General features: G+C 36.2%; 1 protein-coding gene across 2 annotated transcripts; it reads right to left on the bottom strand.

Annotated features, from left to right (window-relative positions):
* Positions 1–2,152: 2,152 nt before the first annotated feature.
* DEPDC7 (DEP domain containing 7) lies at positions 2,153–16,568 on the bottom strand. Of its 2 annotated transcripts, none has more exons than XM_016147095.2 (9): positions 16,423–16,568; positions 9,265–9,655; positions 6,995–7,122; positions 6,023–6,212; positions 4,150–4,361; positions 3,256–3,449; positions 2,950–3,075; positions 2,777–2,855; positions 2,153–2,480 (listed from the first exon to the last, which is right to left on the bottom strand). In XM_016147095.2, exons 1-9 carry the CDS (start codon positions 16,493–16,495, stop codon positions 2,287–2,289), a joined length of 1,587 nt encoding a protein of 528 aa, XP_016002581.2. In that variant the 5' UTR covers positions 16,496–16,568; the 3' UTR covers positions 2,153–2,286. The 2 variants fall into 2 exon arrangements, with proteins under 2 accessions (XP_016002581.2, XP_016002582.2); XM_016147096.2 differs by having other exon boundaries at positions 2,158–2,480; positions 3,256–3,398.
* Between the last annotated feature and the right edge of the window lie 278 nt (positions 16,569–16,846).

Here is a 16,846-nt window from a genome sequence, read left to right as displayed (position 1 = left end):
GCACTATTTGACTTGGAATGGCTACTTGTAATCTTCTGAAATATTTGAATTATTTCCTTTGACTATTAAAGATATGTTGACACATGTTCCAGTTTGATTTTTGACTTGCAAGGACTGGAAACTCAAGTTACCTCAAGGTAAAGAGAGTTCACTCCGTCTGGAAGGAGACTTGGAAAGAGAAAGCTGGCAGCTGCCCTAGAGATCTTTCATCTCCACAAGTCACACAGGATCTCTCTCATCACTTGTCTGCTTCTTGTTGTAAGCTACAGACTGGCTTCTCTATTTTCTTAGTTGTCACTGCCTCATAATTTAGAATTTTTCTGTATAAAATTTGGCCAAGCTGATTTTTATGCAAAGTCAGTCTCATTCACTTACAGGTAGGCTGTCCTTGGATCAACACTTAGCGCTGGTCTCCTCAGCCAGGTTAGTGGTGAGGCTCACAGCCACCTAGGCATCAGGTGTATAAGTGGGGATGGGTCCCTAAGAAGGCATCATGGATGAGAGAATGAGGGCACACAATAAACAATTGACAACTCCAGTGATACAGGAGGGTTGCCCCAGGGATTCAGAATAACACTGGACCTGTGGTTTAAAACTTTCATAGTGCTTACAGTAAACATGACCAGTTTTTCTTAAAACTTTATTCTCGCTTATCAAGTTTGAGGTAAACTGAGGTTTTACTAGATTTCCCATGAAACCATAATTCTATTAGAAATGATGCGGCTTCTAGGACCATGAATATAACCAGACAATTAATTCTGCCTTGCTAAATAATCATGCTCTTCGATGATATGCAAAATAAAGGTGGCAAATCAGATAGTACAGACACAGCTGCTCTGCCAACTATGGTCTCATCACTTTCAGTAATTTGTTTCTGAAAACTTCCTCACACTTAAACCATGAACTCTCTTCTTTCACTTCAGTGTAAAGAGTTGCATTCCCTGCTTGCCTGTGCAAATGACAAAAAAATCTAAGTTATTTCTTGCTTTATTTGAATAGGTATCATGGATATATTAAGATATGCGTCAACTTCCACTTAAAGACTAGTCAGTACCAATTATATCTTAGAAAATAAAGGAATGACATGCTAGCATATTGGTGCATCATTTTAGTTTTACCTACTAGTCATTAAAAGTCAAGTTTAGATAAAATCAATTTATCTCATTTTAATCTTCTGGGTTTATTATTGCAAGGTTGAACAATATCAAATTGTATTATATTGCTTAATTACCAAATATATCTTGGAATAATCATTAACTTGGATAAAAAGTTGACAATTTTAGCTCTAATGACAAATTTACAAGAAATATTGGACAGAGAGGAACATGATAAAGGATAGCACAGGCTTACAATCAGCAAAATCCAGACTAGGGAATTCAAGAACTGACAAGGTTTATTCAACAAGAGACAGAGAAAGCGAGAGGGAGGAAGAAGGAGGAAAAGGGGAAGGGGAGGAGAGGAGACAGAATGAGGAGAGGAAAAAATAAAGAACCTATAGATTAACAGACTTAAAAAGTACATTAATCAATTGTAATTTATGGTCCTGTTTGGATCTCCATTTGAATAAACTGTCAAAGTCATTTAAGATCAGAAAATTTGTACATTGCATATTTGATATTAAGGAACTGTGGGTTTACATCTGGCAATAACATTGTGGTTATGTTTTTAATGTTCTTTTTAGCCATATATGCTGAAATTTTATAGATGAAATGATTTCAAAAATTTGCTGGGGTGGGAGCAAGGAATGGGTGAGAGCAGAGATGAAACAAGATTGGCCATGAGTTGACAGCTGCTACAACTGGTTAAGAATGTGGCAGTTCATTATTCTGTTCTCCCTATTTATGCATGTGTTTGAAATTTTCCACAATAAGCTTTAAAAGAGTTGAAGTTTTCAAAAGCATTAGAAAAGTTCATTTCTGACTTGTCTAGTTTATGGTATATCTTGAAGGAATACATTTCAAGGTACAAACCACACCTATTAGTGTAATTATGGACATCCTGTTTAATATTTTCTTATGCAAACAATGCAGTGTCATTTAAATTCCTGTGATGTTATATAAAGTATTATGCACAATAATTGTAAATCAACTCATCCAAAGAGAAGGCAATACTTAATAGCAAAGCACCATCTAATAACTCAGTTCCAGACACAAACGGTTATACAAAAAAATTTTATTAAATACAGTTTCATATTTAGAAGAACATTCAAGATTACAAATGTGATTGGATCTTTAGGATACATAATTTATTCTTAAAATACACACATTATATACAGACATTAAAAACTCAGTCTCCAAAATACTCAATAAAGATGTTTGGGTGACACTTATAAAACTGATCTAGCAATTTTTTCTTCTCTTTGGCAGACAGTTTTGTATCCTCATCGATCGTCTTTAGTAAACTCAGTAGCTCATCCTTGGTTGTCTTCTGTGTATGGTCAGAATAATCATTTTGATCAATTCTCTGGCAAAAAATATATCCTAAAATTTTAAAAGTAAAAAGTTCAGTTAATGAATCTATTCCTCAGATTTAACTATAAAAATCATATTTATATACTTTATTCCCTATTTTGTAAAATTCACTGAAGCTGCTGACTTTCTAACGTGGTCAAGCTGGTTTTGAGCATTTGGAGGCTCTCTGCTAAGTCTAGATAACTCTGAGAAGGTTGTTGAGTTTAGAAGAAATTAAAGTACAACTATATACAGCAAAACACTCAAATAAACAGCAGGAATTAATTATCTTTGGAAGATCATGAAAATAATATTTCTCAGATTACCTGTGTTTCTGTTTGGATCTCTTCCATTCTGGATGGCCATGAGCTTAACACTGACAATTTTATGTAGAGTGCCAGGAATCTTTAAAAAAAAAGAGACGAGACCCGAGACATTATTCAAATGCATTTAAATCTAGTGATCTATTGCATAAACTCGACTACTTTCAGAGTTTTACCTTAAAAACATCTTTTTGATGATCCATTAAAAATAGTACCAGAAGATCAGTTTTGCCTTTGGATAAATTTTTATTGTCGACAATAGCTTTTGAGAATATCCTTTTCACAACCATTCGGTTGTCGCTCTATAAAAATAAAACAAAACACATCTAATGGTATATATTTAAAAGAATGAGTTAAATATAAAAGGCAATGTTAAATATTAACAACAATTATCTACTTGAGCATACTTGATGATAGAAGAATCTGACATGTGGGTCCTATTAAGGATACAGACTACAATTAACATTTAGATAAAGACTTACTTCTTCTTGTAATTTAAATTCAGAAGGATGTGCTGCAACAGCCATGAAATACAATAGTCTTCTAAATTCTTCTCTATTTGGGGAATCCAAAAGCTTTAGAAAGAGCTGAGTAGCTTCTAATGCTATTTCAGTCTTCCCATTCACTTTAGCCAAAAGAAAAAAAAGTGGTTTTAACTTGGACCAAATGACTACATCTAAAAGGAACAAAATTCAAGTTAAAGCTTAAGCTAAACAGTAAACTTATTCAATACAATATTCAAAAGCAAAACAAAACAAAGATTAGGAATTACAGTGAATGACCAATACAACTGAGGTAGCCTACTCAAATTGGCAATTGATACTCTAAGTCCTTGTCATATAATAATCTTAGGATGTTAAGTCAACTCTTGGCTTCGTACATAAATTCCCAGCCTGTTTTTCCTTAATTCAATAAATTTTGAGGGTACACTAGGTGAACAGTACTTATATATCCAACTCTATCTGAGAAAAATAGAAAGGATTCTCTGAAATCCCCAATTTGTTTTCAACAAACCACGTGGGACAGTCTGGTTCATTGGTAGAGGGACAAAGAGCGTCTGCCATTTTGAAGAAACTGAAGGGGAAATAGTGGTGGTACTGGTATTGCTTTCTAAAGAAAACAGTTGCTACTCTATGCTTATTAATCTTCCATTGAATGCTTCTGCACTTTCTTGTGACAACCAGAAGTTAAAGCTAGCTTTAGACCTTATTAAAACCTCTTTCCAAAGGATCCCTAAAAGTTTTGGAATGAAGTGCTTTTCAAGAATCAATCCAGATTTACTCCTAGCCTGAAGCTGTACCATTTTGATTAATTTTGAGGATAGTTTTTTTTTCTTCCAAAAGACAAATTCTAGAATCCAGTAAGATACTACTTACCTAAGAGTTCTGCGATTCCATTATGAACATCACGTAAGTGATTTAACAGAGGCTCCCTACTACTATAGTATTTGCCAATGGCATTAAACAGAAGTTCTTTCACTAAGTCTATTCTATCTGGTTGCTCAGGGAAGTTTCTGCTTATGTCCACCACCATCTGGTCTGGAAGGTACTCCAAGCAGTCAACTGCTGCAGAGAGCCATTCATCTTCCCTATGGACATTAAAATATATATATTAAAAAGCAAAGAATAACAAATATACACACGGTACCAAATTTACTAGCTAGTTCAAGTTTGCCACCAGGATAAATTTCTACATACTTAAAGATATGTTTAATTCTTTAACATATAGCTTGATCATGAATCACAGGTAAAAAGTTCATCTTAACATGTCTTCTTTTTTCATGCTGCTTTTTAGGTGAAAACAATCTACTCACTATAATACAGAACTGAAAAGGACATCTAAATTCAAACCCTATTCTTTACATTTGCAGTGAAGGCCTGGAAACTCTAAGTAACTTTGCTCAGGGTCCCAGACAGAATTAGATCTCAGATATGACTCCTAAGCCACTATATTTCTAATGGAATGTTGCTTGCTTCAGAGCTCTGTGTATGATCTATCATCTCTCACTTTGGCCAGGAAAGAGGAAGATAAGGTAAGGTTTCAGAATAATTAAATATTAAGTGCCATTTCTAATAAAATATCAGCTGGGTAACTTCAGAAAAATGCTACATTTTAAGAAATAAAATAACTTGATATTCAATTTGTTAATATATATAGTTTCTTAAAAACCAGTCTTGGACTCTATTGCTATAGTCTCAAGACAACTAATAATCTACAACCCAGGTGCATTATCTTGAGCAGGCTGCTTCACCTCTCTGGGCATCAACTTCATCAAGTTTATAAAAAGACTGCAGCTAGATGATCTTTGAGGTCATTTCTGATGCTGTCTTTAAATGTTAAAGTAAAAATGTTTTCACCTATTACTTTAGATTGGAGATATGTCATTTAAATTCTTGTAGAATAATAAGTTTCCTTTTTTATATGCAGAGTTCAATAACTAGTATGTTGGGATTAACTTTTTTATATAAGGTTTCAAACCACCCTTTGACATTCAACTGTTTATTAATAGTTCATTGTAATGTAGAGTTGGTGAAGTACTAAAAATGTAAATTGTATTCCAAAATTTCCATCTCTCTAACTGTACTGAAACACTGTCTACTAAGGCAAAATAATTAAAAATTAAATAAGCTAAAAAATACAAGATTTAAACCTTTAATAATTTTATTTAGGAGAAGAGTTTCAAAGTTATAAGGATTATAGAACTCTTCTTTAAGGAAAAAATCATAATTACCTTAGCACTTGAAGTTAAGCCTTCAAACCTTAAGATTTATATTCAGTTAATGGTAGTCAGAGATGAGAGAGTTACTTTCATTTCCTTAATAAAACTAATTAAAAATACATATTTAATAGGCATTACAGAGGAGTATAAAAGCATATATAGTCAAAGGATTCAAATCATATGTAGCCAAATCTGTTTATTGTTTCCAGGTTTCTTGGAAGACCAGATAGCCCTAAGAAACCAGACAGACCTACATTTCAACAGATAGGAAGACTGAGTGAGCATAATCATTTTCTTCATTTGATGTGCAAGTTACACGTGAAACAAAATGAATATGAAAAGTACTGAAATTTAAATCTTTTTCTAATTTTGACCTAGGTGATTTTGTCCTTCACTTTCCCAAATACTTTTTATCAGCTGACAATGCATATATGATCCTACGAACAGGAAAATTCAAAAGATTATCTTAAAATCATTAGCTATAATCATCTTATAAAAATGCTCAAATTATTATATACATTTCCACATACTGAGAGTCACTATAAGCCTTGAGAATCTCTCGATCCAGATAGTTACTGTTGTTGACCAAGTCAGGCTGCCTCTTAGGTTGAGGAACTTTAGGTTCAACCTCTTGCTGTCTGAGTAAGGAGTCAAGAAGTGGAAGGTCTACAAGTTGTAGTAGACGCCCAATTGTTTCTTCTTGCCATACTTCATTAATAACTACACAGGGAAAAATGACAAGGTGAAAAGTAACAATTAATAGTTACTAAATGTTCACCACAATATCTGTCCAGGCGGGTCTACACGAATAAGTTTATGGAAAAAAAAAAAAAGGGGGGGAGAAAGTCAACCTTATAAAGTGGTTTCTTAAAGTAAAACAATTCGAGATTTGTTTAAAGTGTAGGAGAACAGACTTCAGACAACAGGAATTCTTTTCATTCTTGTACTGTAAAAAGCATTATGGCAGAGATAAGAGATCAAGTCATATAACATGTTAATAAGGACTTTGAAAGAATGATTCATTCAATCTTAAAACTAGTTTGAAACTTATTGGCTGCAGATTATTCCACTCAGGGTTTCCACCACTGGGGTGGGGGAGGGAAGGTGGAAATCAGTCATTAAACTATATTCCATTGCCCACAGACAAGAAGAACATAAGAATTCTGTTAATGTTTTAAAGTAATTTTCACATTTTCATGTAAACTAATAAAATCTTAGGAAAAGAAATATCTGAGAGAATATTTCAAATAAATAAAAATCTGCATGCAAAACATTTCAGATTTGAACCTCTGCCAGCTGATAGGACAAAAGTCAGTGTTCAAGAATTGCAACACTGATCTATTTGTTAAAGATAATAGACTTCTGTTAAAACTTTAATACACAGTATGTTCTTTCTTTGTGCTTTGAATATTTAAATTCTAAAAAAAGGTTAAGATTGAAACATTTTAAATAACTATTTGAAGTCAGTCTTCTATTTCTTACTTGTATCATCTGTAACTTACCTTGTGGAGACAAAGTGGCAGCAATATTTACATGAGGGGAGTTAGTAGGCTTTAAACTCAGATTTTCCCACAGATCCTCTAGACTTGCTGATTTGATATCAGATGACTTAAATAATGCATCTGTACACCTAAAATGGATTTATTTCATAAATTAATGTTTATTAGTCAGCCCAGATAAATATTTCTAGAAAGTTTATGTATTTCAGAGCAATCAGAGCAAAAACAAATCTAAATTCTAAGAATAGAATACAAAAATATCCTACCTTTTTTTCTCAAGCCTACATATACATATTCTAAATTCTCCTTTGAACATTTAGATTTAAGTAATTCAATGATTAACATATTAGTTTGAATTTTAAAACAATCAAACTTTATTATGCTTAATGTTTTTATCAAGTTATCTCTACTTCTGGGGCATTCTTTGGTAGCTGGTGCTCATCATTTCCCAAATACAGACCTAAAATCCTTTATCCACAATTCTGAAACCCAAAAAGCTTTGAAAAATCTTAAGTTTATCAGAAGTCATGACAGAACCCATCCTGAGGCTATCATAGCCTTTATTTATCCCAGTGAGTATGAATATTTTGTTTACTGCAGAAATATTAATGTAGTTGATTACCAGATGCTGTCCCAGATCCCTCTAGGGGTGTTTATCTAATACATATTATACAGAATTATTTTTCTAAAATCTCCAAAGTCCCCAAGTCCCCAATTCCTAAATGTAGCAAGCAGTCAGATACCAAGGGACCTGCATCTGGGAAGTGTTGACTGTGCCCCACTTCATGCTCGTATTTCCTTCCTATATATAAAAGTAAATTTTATGATGTTTTAAATAGTTTTAAAATATTTGAAAGCTAGTACACTAAAACTCTGACTTTGGGTCAGATGTGAATCATAAGAGCTTCTATTAGCTCTATACGGTTTAGCTGAGGGGAATAAAAGGGAAAAGTCCCCCCACAACACACACACACACACCATGAAAAATAACTCAGTTCATTATGTACTTATCACCTACATCCATTTCAGTCACTGATTTCTACAATTCTGTCCCCCAGTTGCCCCTTAAATGGTTCCCTCTTTTTCCAGCACTGCTGCTTACTTCGCGCTCATCTGTAGACGGCAATATTGCAATAGATTCCGAACTAGCTCTCCCTATTAGAGTGATCATATAGCTACCAGGATGACCTTTCTAAAAATACAGCCTCATCATGCTTAAAATCTTACTGTGGCCTCCCAAAACTGTATGATCAATCTCAAACTCCTTAATCTATCATATGAAACCCTATGCATTCTGGCTCCCACATGCCTTTCATACTTAACTTCTGCCATTTGTGGATTCTAGTAATACCCTACCTGCCTGCCTTCACTTTCTGTGTTCTCATACCACTTTTTTTTATACTATAATTGTAACTTGAAGCAGGAAACTCAAAGTTTGTTTCTGCTAAATATAGAATACGAAGAAATAAAAATTCTAGAAGATACTAAAGAAATGTAAGTTCACTGTACTTCATCAGTTTACCCACAGACTCAGATTTTACAGTTTCAAAAGTAACATAAAGCCAGTCAACATCTCATTAAAAACTAGGCAAATTCCTGAACTATTTCCTTGATATTTTTTTTATTTCTTTAATTTTTAATTTTTATTTTTCAATGAGCATTGACATTCAGTATTTTTGTGTGTGTGTTTCAGGTGTATAGCATAGTGGTTAGACATTTATATAATTTATGAAATGATCCCCCCAATTAGTTTAGTACCCACCTGGCACTATACACACTCATTATTACTGACTATATTCCCTATGCTGTACTTTACATCTTCATGACTATTTTGTAACTACCAATTTGTATTCCTTTATCCGTTCACCTTTTCCACCCAGTCCCCCAACCCTCCCTCCCACCTGGCAATCACCAGTTTTTTCTTTGTATCTATGAGTCTGTTTTTGTTTTGTTTGATCCTTAGATTCTACATATAAGTGAAATCATATGGCATTTGTTTTTCTCTGTCTAACTTATTTCCCTTAGCATATCATAATACCCTCTAGGTCCATCCACATTGTTGCAAATGGTAAGATTTCATTTTTTTTTTTTGACTGAGTATATTTATTCCATTGTATGTATGTATCACAACTTCTTTATCTAGTCATTCCATTGATGGGCACTTAGGGTTGCTTCCATAGCTTGACTATTGTAAAAAAATACTACAGTGAACATAGGGGTGCATGTATCTTTTCAAATTAGTGCCCCATGATAATCTCACATTATATACTAACCTGGAAGGTGAATGTTGTTTGTTCTCTTTGCCAAACTGACTGTCTTGATTAGGTATCGTTGTGAATCTATAAAGGCTGCAACTACTATCTTCGAATGTAGGTTTTTTGTCTTTTCCAAAGACTTTGGTTGGAACTGCTTCAAATACTTTATAGTCCATAAGTGCTTGACACACTCTTACCACTTTGGCTCGAGGAATATCTACATCACCAAAATATTTATTCTGAATTAGGTGAGAAAAAATGACATCCACGGCTTCAGAACCAACAAAGCAGTCATTGTGTCTCTTCAAGTGGTGCCTTCGTTTTTTCACCTCCACTTGTGTTTGAAGAGTATTTATAATGCTGCTCCAGACATATGTGGCTCCAAATGGTTTCTGGGCCACGCTGAAGCCTGGAATGAAAAAAAAAAAAATCACATAAGAACCCTGTTCGTTTGTAATAAGGTCTAAGCAATCCTTAAGCAAAAAGTGGCAATTTCCAAAGTTATTAGTAAGCAACAATTAGAGCAGTTTATTATTGATATATTAAATTAGTTGTAGCAATTCATTAAAAAGTTTAGTGCCTACTATATGCTAACCACTATTGTATGTGCTAGAATAGTGAACAAAATAGTCCCTGTTCTCATGGACTTACACTTTGTGGGAAGACACAGATAATACATACATGTTAGGTCATTGCTGAGAAGAAAAATAAAGCCAGGTAAGGAAAAAAAATGCTATTTTAGATGGGATGTCAGGAATGACCTCTCTGACAATATCATATCTGAGCAGAAGCCTGAGTAAAACCAGGAAGCAAGCTATACAGATATCTGGAAAAAGAGCAGAGACAACAGAAAGAGCAACAGCCCATAAAAGAGGAAGGAGGCCAGCCAGCACCGCCTGAGTGGGCGACCAAGGGAGAGAACAGAAGGAAGTGACATCAGAGGAATGGAGATGGGGTTTAGAGTTGAAGGGTGCAGATCAAGTAGGACCTTGTGGCAGTTACCAATTACATACAAGGAAGTCTCTTAAGTGCCTTACATAAATGATCTAATCTTTATAAGCAGCCCTAGGAGGTAGATAGCATCTCTATTTGGGAAATGGAAAACAGATTCACGGAGGTTAAGTGCAATTCCAGACATTATGTTATAACAGGTAGTACTGGGATGTGGCTCGTGGTCTATATAATTTTAAAGCACTTATCAATCAGATAGCTAGAAAGAAAGCAAGATAGAGGTGTAGTTATTGATAGACACACACAAGGTTGTTGGAATAAAGTAATATTTTTACAGCTTCCTATTATGCAGGCTTATGAGTTAAGTACTGTGGAAGCAAGGTAAACAGTTTGGTGCCTGCTCAATAGGAGCCTATTGCAGCCTACTGCAAAGATAAGAAAAGCAGAGAAATAAAGCAGAGTTTTAGTCAAACAGAAAAGAAAGAATACATGTTTTCAAATATTTCTTATCGCATTTTTCTCAATGTAATAGTAGTCAATACTCCTAAAATAAGGCAGGATATCATAAATTCTATAATATATAGTATCCACAGTACACAAGGGTAAGACAGAAAAGGAAAACAAGCAAGATTCAAACTTGGAGAGATCGGACAGCCTTTAAGTACCAGAGAAACAGACTTCTGGGCCTAGTGATAATATTAATGATGAAACACATAAGTCAGTTGAACTACAAGTAGGTTAGCATACAAACCCTAAAAGATAAGGCTGAGTCACTTATTAATTTGAGATCAATAAGACAAATGAAGTGGGTGAGAGGGAGGGACTACACAGCCTCAAGTGACGTGAAAAAGGCCACTCTGCACATGGGAATGAAAAAGAAAAGAATATATTTCCCCATATTAGCTTGCTGCTTAAATATAGGAAATCAGGAAGTTTTTGCAGGTTGGATAACACAGTATAAAAGATTAAAGAACAGGTTGGAGCAAGACAGTAGGCACCTGTGAGCCACACAATGTTTCCAGAGTCCTCCAGGCATGACACAGTTCAGCCCTTTCAGGTACCCTCTGTTCTCACTGACCAATTAATTCCAAAACATTGCATCCTGGGATATTTCCCCCCAAGCGTCGCCACCCACAGACCCAAACTAGCTCATGTTCATACAGATACTTTAACACATTATATACTCTGGACTTAACAAGAAAATGTGCCAAAACCCACACTAGGATAACCTGTTTTTTTTTTAATGCTGACTTCACCAGTTGAACATGATCCCCCACATGCTGGACTGAAACTTATTTATCATCATCTAATAACTGAAATGAGTGTTGGTATAGCAGACCATGGCTAGTAAGATGAATTATTGTGATTTCTAAATAGGATTCAAGAGACCAGAAGTGTACAATGAATGCTTTGTAAGTGTAGCAATCAGAATTTAAGCTTCAGCTTGTCCTCAAACCTCACTTGCATGTAAGCTAGAAAATTCTTCAAAATTCAACACTACCTACATTTTGATGCTTATTTACATTTGGTCAACTGTGTTCTAAAATCACCATGAGGAAAGGACTGAAGAGTCTGCAGACCAGCAGCAATAACACTGGATAAGAGATTTAACCTCTATAGGTTGGTTTTCTCGTTTACTGCTACAAGAGTTGAATGCTATGGTGAAGGCTAGTTTCAAGTCTAAACTGCTGATTATAGGATTTTAGAGACTGAAATTATATCTCTCCATTTAGAGATGGACATTGAATTCAAAATATGGTAAGAAATGAAGCATTTAAAAAATTTTGACCCAATCAGATAAAAAGCTTTCTGGAAGGTGGCCTCATGAGAGATGCGGAAATTGTTTTAAACTAAATCTGTAACACAGTATTCATGTCCTTAAATACTATAGAAATCTAAGCTAGTTAACATTCATTTTTCAAGCAGTCTCACCTTTATTTGTTTTTCAAAAGCAAAGACCTGCCATTGTATGTATTTAAAGTCTACCATCGAACCTTCATCAACAATAAAAATGTATATGTATTTGTAACACTACAAATAACCATCGTCACTTCTGAAATGCACACTAAAAATCAAATTATTTAATTCCTTAAAAACCAGTCATAGGTATACATGTCGGGAAATTGCATTTATTCAGGAGCTACAAGGAGATAATAGCATCAACCATGATCTGTGCAGTCAGCATCAACCAGGTTCCTGCTCTGAAAACCTATTTAAGAGCTAAAACACATAATCCCTAGTAAGGTTATATTAACTGCTTAGAGCAATATGGACATTATAAAAATGGATCCCAGTGTAATGTAAACATACAAACAGAATTACTAAGACATGCTAAATATGAACATGTAACAATCTTATTTTCATTCTCATTTAACTCCCCACTACCACCCGCCAAGAAAAGAATTCAGATAGCCCATGGTAGGCAGTTTTCCACAAATCCTGAAGAACAGTGAGCTAGTACTTTACTTTTTTCAAATTTCCTTATGGTTTGCAGAGGTCCAAGTTATTTAATTGCCTTATAGAACACCTCACATAATACATTTGGTTATTCCATATTTGTTAGTTGTAGATTATTGCCGACCACTAAAAAATTTTAAATAAGCATTAACAAAATAGTTGGTTCATAGTGGCTGATTTTACTCCCCACTGGACATTTGGCAATGTCTAGAGACATTTTTGGCTGTCACAAGCTGAGGAGGGGGCAGTATTACTGGCATCTAATGGGTTGAGTGGCCAGGGATGCAGCTAAACATCCCATAATGCACAGGGTCAGCCCCCACAACAAAAAAAATGTCAATAGTGCCAAAGTTCAGAAACCTTGGGTTGCTTGAATAATTTTCAGACATAGAAACTTGTGTTAAGGCAACAGGCACAGTGCTAGATTCTGTGAATATAGTCAAACAAGAGCATGGATTCTGGAATCCCAGAAACCTGGATTCCATTTTTATCTCCGTCATTTACTAATAATGCAATCTTGGGAAAACTGCCTAGCATTTTTTTTTTTGTTGCAAAACAGAACTAATCCCACTTCTTTCAGATAACATCTGTAAAATGGCTAGCACAGTACGTAGCAATTGACAGATGTCTAACTAAATACAAAAGAGGAAACTGTCACAATCTAGAAGAGCCTAAGGAAACTTGGACTCAGTGTAATGTATATTCTCCATGGGATCCTGGAATAGCAAAAGGACAGTAGGCAAAAATTGAGGAAATCTGAGTAAAGTATGAGCTTTAGTTAACAACATACCAATGTTAGTTCATTAATTATGACAAATGTAATATACTAATATGTTAATAATAAAGAAAATTTCATTACTTTTTTGTACATCTAAATCTATTCTAAGATTTTAAGTTATTTAAAGAGTAAAAAGAAAAGGATGTCTTTCTTAAAACTAAGAGAACACAGTCCACGCCCTCTCAGAGTTTACCCTTTACCTGTTCATATCACCTGAATGATGATGTCAAGCTCTAAACAAGTATTGAATTAAATAGACTACTAGCAGATGCAAAGACAAGATGTGACACATATCAGAAAAAAAACAAATATAAAAATTTTTAATCATTTAGGATTTAAAAGAATTTTATAGAAGTTTTTTTCCCCCCCAAAAGAGGTTTTAAAACATTACTCACAGAATTGTCAAGACAAAAGAAAAGGACTACATTTATGGAATACTAACCAAAACCTGAAAATAGATAAAGGTAGAGAACTACATTTTGGGTGTTAAACTAAGCAGCTGCAACTGTTTTGCTCTTATATGACATTAGCGTTCTCACGCTGAAGTCTGAGATTGCCTCTGAAAAGAAAGCTGCAGGCAGGTAAAGTATGTAAAATAAATCTCTACTAATAGGAACAACTTAAAAATATGTTAAGAGAACTGTTAACAGCCAACAGACATATGAAAAGATGCTCAACATCACTAATCATCAGGGAAATGCAAATCAAAACCACAGTGAGATACCACTTCACACCAGCCAGAATGCTATTATAAAAAAGTCAGCAAATAAGATGTGCTGTCGAGGATGTGGAGAAAAGGGAACTCTTGTGCACTGTTGGTGGGACTGCAAACTGGTGCAGCCCCATGGAAAACAGTATGGAGATTTCTCAAACAATTAAAAGATATACCATCCGACCCATCAATTCTGCTTCTGGGTATTTATACAAAGAAAACAAAAACACTAATTGGAAAAAACATATGCACACCTATGTTCACTGCAGCATTATTTACAATAGCCAAGATATGGAAGCAACCTAGGGGTCCTTTGGTAGATGAATGGATAAAGATATGGTGTGTACGTGTACACACACACACACACACACACACACACACACACTGAAGTATTATTGAGTCATAAAAAAAATCTTGCCATTTGTGACAACATGGATGGGTATTATGCTAAGTGAAATAAGTCAGGCAGAGAAAGATAAATACTGTATGACTTCGCATATATGTGGACTCTAAAAACAAAACAAACAACAAAAATAGACTCATAGAAACAGAGACCAAAAAGATGGTTACCAGAAGGGAGGGAGTAGGGGATGGGTGGAAAGAGACAGGGGATTATACTCAATAATAATGATTAGTTTACATGGTGACAGTTGATTATTAGAATTAGTGGGGTGATCACATTGTAAGGTATAAAAATGTTGAATCACTATATTGCACACCTGAAACAAATATAACCGATATAAAATTATATACTAACTATAAATAATTAAAAAAAGAATTATCAGCAAAAGTAGGCATTGGCCACTGCTTTAATTCATACAGATTAATGAGATAGCATATGGGAAATACTTTGAGCTCCCTGGAAAAGTGACACCAGGTGAATTCAAAGAATTAGGTTACAGTATAAAGGGATAACAGGATAACATACCACTTTCTTGTTTGTCTATATTAAAAGACAAATATCTTCTAAGTAATGGCTAAAAGTTAACACACAGACTTTATTTCTCCTACATAAATCAGGTCCCTGGTCATTACAGCTCCTTTAAGGTATGGAAGAGTTACTAACCCGTAGAGAAACAAAAGTACAGAGCTGCTTGGCAGAGCACACAGAAAGGAAATGGCAAGGAACCAAGAACCGGAGGCTCCTATTACTGTGCTCACTGGGACTGTGACAAGGCAATGAAAGGATGGAAGAGGGATTATCAACCGCTAACAGGTAGGGTTCCAGCTGTAGCAAACAAAACAAATAAGAAAAGGCAGTGGGCCCTTCTCTGCCCACTGCACCTGGTGTCTTTTCCTTGGGTTCAAGTCTGTTAACCAGCGCTTCAACTCTTCCCTCTGAGAGTCATCTCCTTACTTTTGAACACATAAGCCAGTACAGTGAAAGAGATGGCTTACACCATCTAAGAGCCTATTCGCAAATGCCCAAAGCCCAGGCGGTATTTCAACTGATAGAGAAGACAGGGTGCCATGTTTTTAATCATGTAAAATTTGGGAATTTCTTTCACTCAGAAAGTGAGCCTAAAGATGTCTCAAGACTTTCGATATCATTTGATTTTAAATTTTCAGATGATGAAGTATTTCCCCTCTTCTCACATCGTAAAACAGGGAGAAATTCTGAATGTAGGCATCATGGTCTGAATCCTTTAAACTGGATCAGAATAAGCTCAATATTACGATCCATTCTTAGAAAAGTACTAATGAGAAGTACTTCTGTATCACAATTTATCATTAGCATTTTGCAGATTAAAAGGAGCATTACTTATTGTAAGTCAAACACAAGACTGGGCACCCAGATGCATCCATTTGACCTAAGTCAATTCACTGACCACTGCCGCCTGGTTGGCATTTCACAAATGAAAGGCTTTTGTCAGGAAATCAATTCCTATAACACCCCACAGTGCAGATATAAAATGGGGGAAAAGTTGTAACTTATCTAAAAGGGGTGGGGGGAGAAGCCAAGAGTTATCTGGATATCTTTACTATATTTACTGAATTGTAGATACGCTAGAATCGGAGTTTTATAACTGATCATCCCATTTGTTCATTTGGACATCTAAAGAAGCCAAAGATATGATTAAGCTGGTGGCAGAATTCACCGTCTCTCCTAATGTCATATAATCGTTAAAAAAAGTCAAAACTTCTATTCACTGAAATACTGCTTATCCAGAAAGTATCCCGTGCGAGAACAGCTAGAGCCCTGCAACCACCCCGTGACCCACCCCGCCCCCCGACCCCCTGGCCCCCCCCACCCTGCACCGGGGCCCCCAGCACCTACCAGGTGGCCTGTGCGCCGGGCTGTGGAGAGCCGAGAGATTCAGCGCCGCTGCCTTCTCCCGCACGGTGGCCATGGCAGTAGCTGCGCGGTCACCACCACCTCAGACCGCTGCTCCGCGAAGTGAGCGCCAGCGCGGGAGCCGCCAGTTAACTCGTCGGCGAAGCCAGGCCCCGCCCCGCCCTGCGGGGCGCCTCTGGCCGCGGTCACGTGCGCGCCGGGGCGGCGCGGCAGGGGCCGCCGCGCGCACGAGGGGAAGGTGCGGCCCCAGCCCTCAAGGACGACGCGGGCCGCTTCCGTCGTGAGCGGTAGCCAGGTAGAAAGTCTGCCAGTGCGCCCGGCCCCGCGAGTCCGCGCCGGCCTCCGAGCGGCCTGCACCCCGTGGCCGCGCAGCACCGCCCGCGCGCAAGCCGCGCCAAGCGCCCCG

The sequence above is a fragment of the Rousettus aegyptiacus genome, unplaced genomic scaffold (assembly GCF_014176215.1).
Source record: "Rousettus aegyptiacus isolate mRouAeg1 unplaced genomic scaffold, mRouAeg1.p scaffold_m13_p_5, whole genome shotgun sequence".
In the NCBI taxonomy this organism is placed as follows: Eukaryota; Metazoa; Chordata; class Mammalia; order Chiroptera; family Pteropodidae; genus Rousettus; species Rousettus aegyptiacus.
Note: the sequence above shows the minus strand (reverse complement) of the source record. Positions and strands in the feature narration are given on the sequence as shown.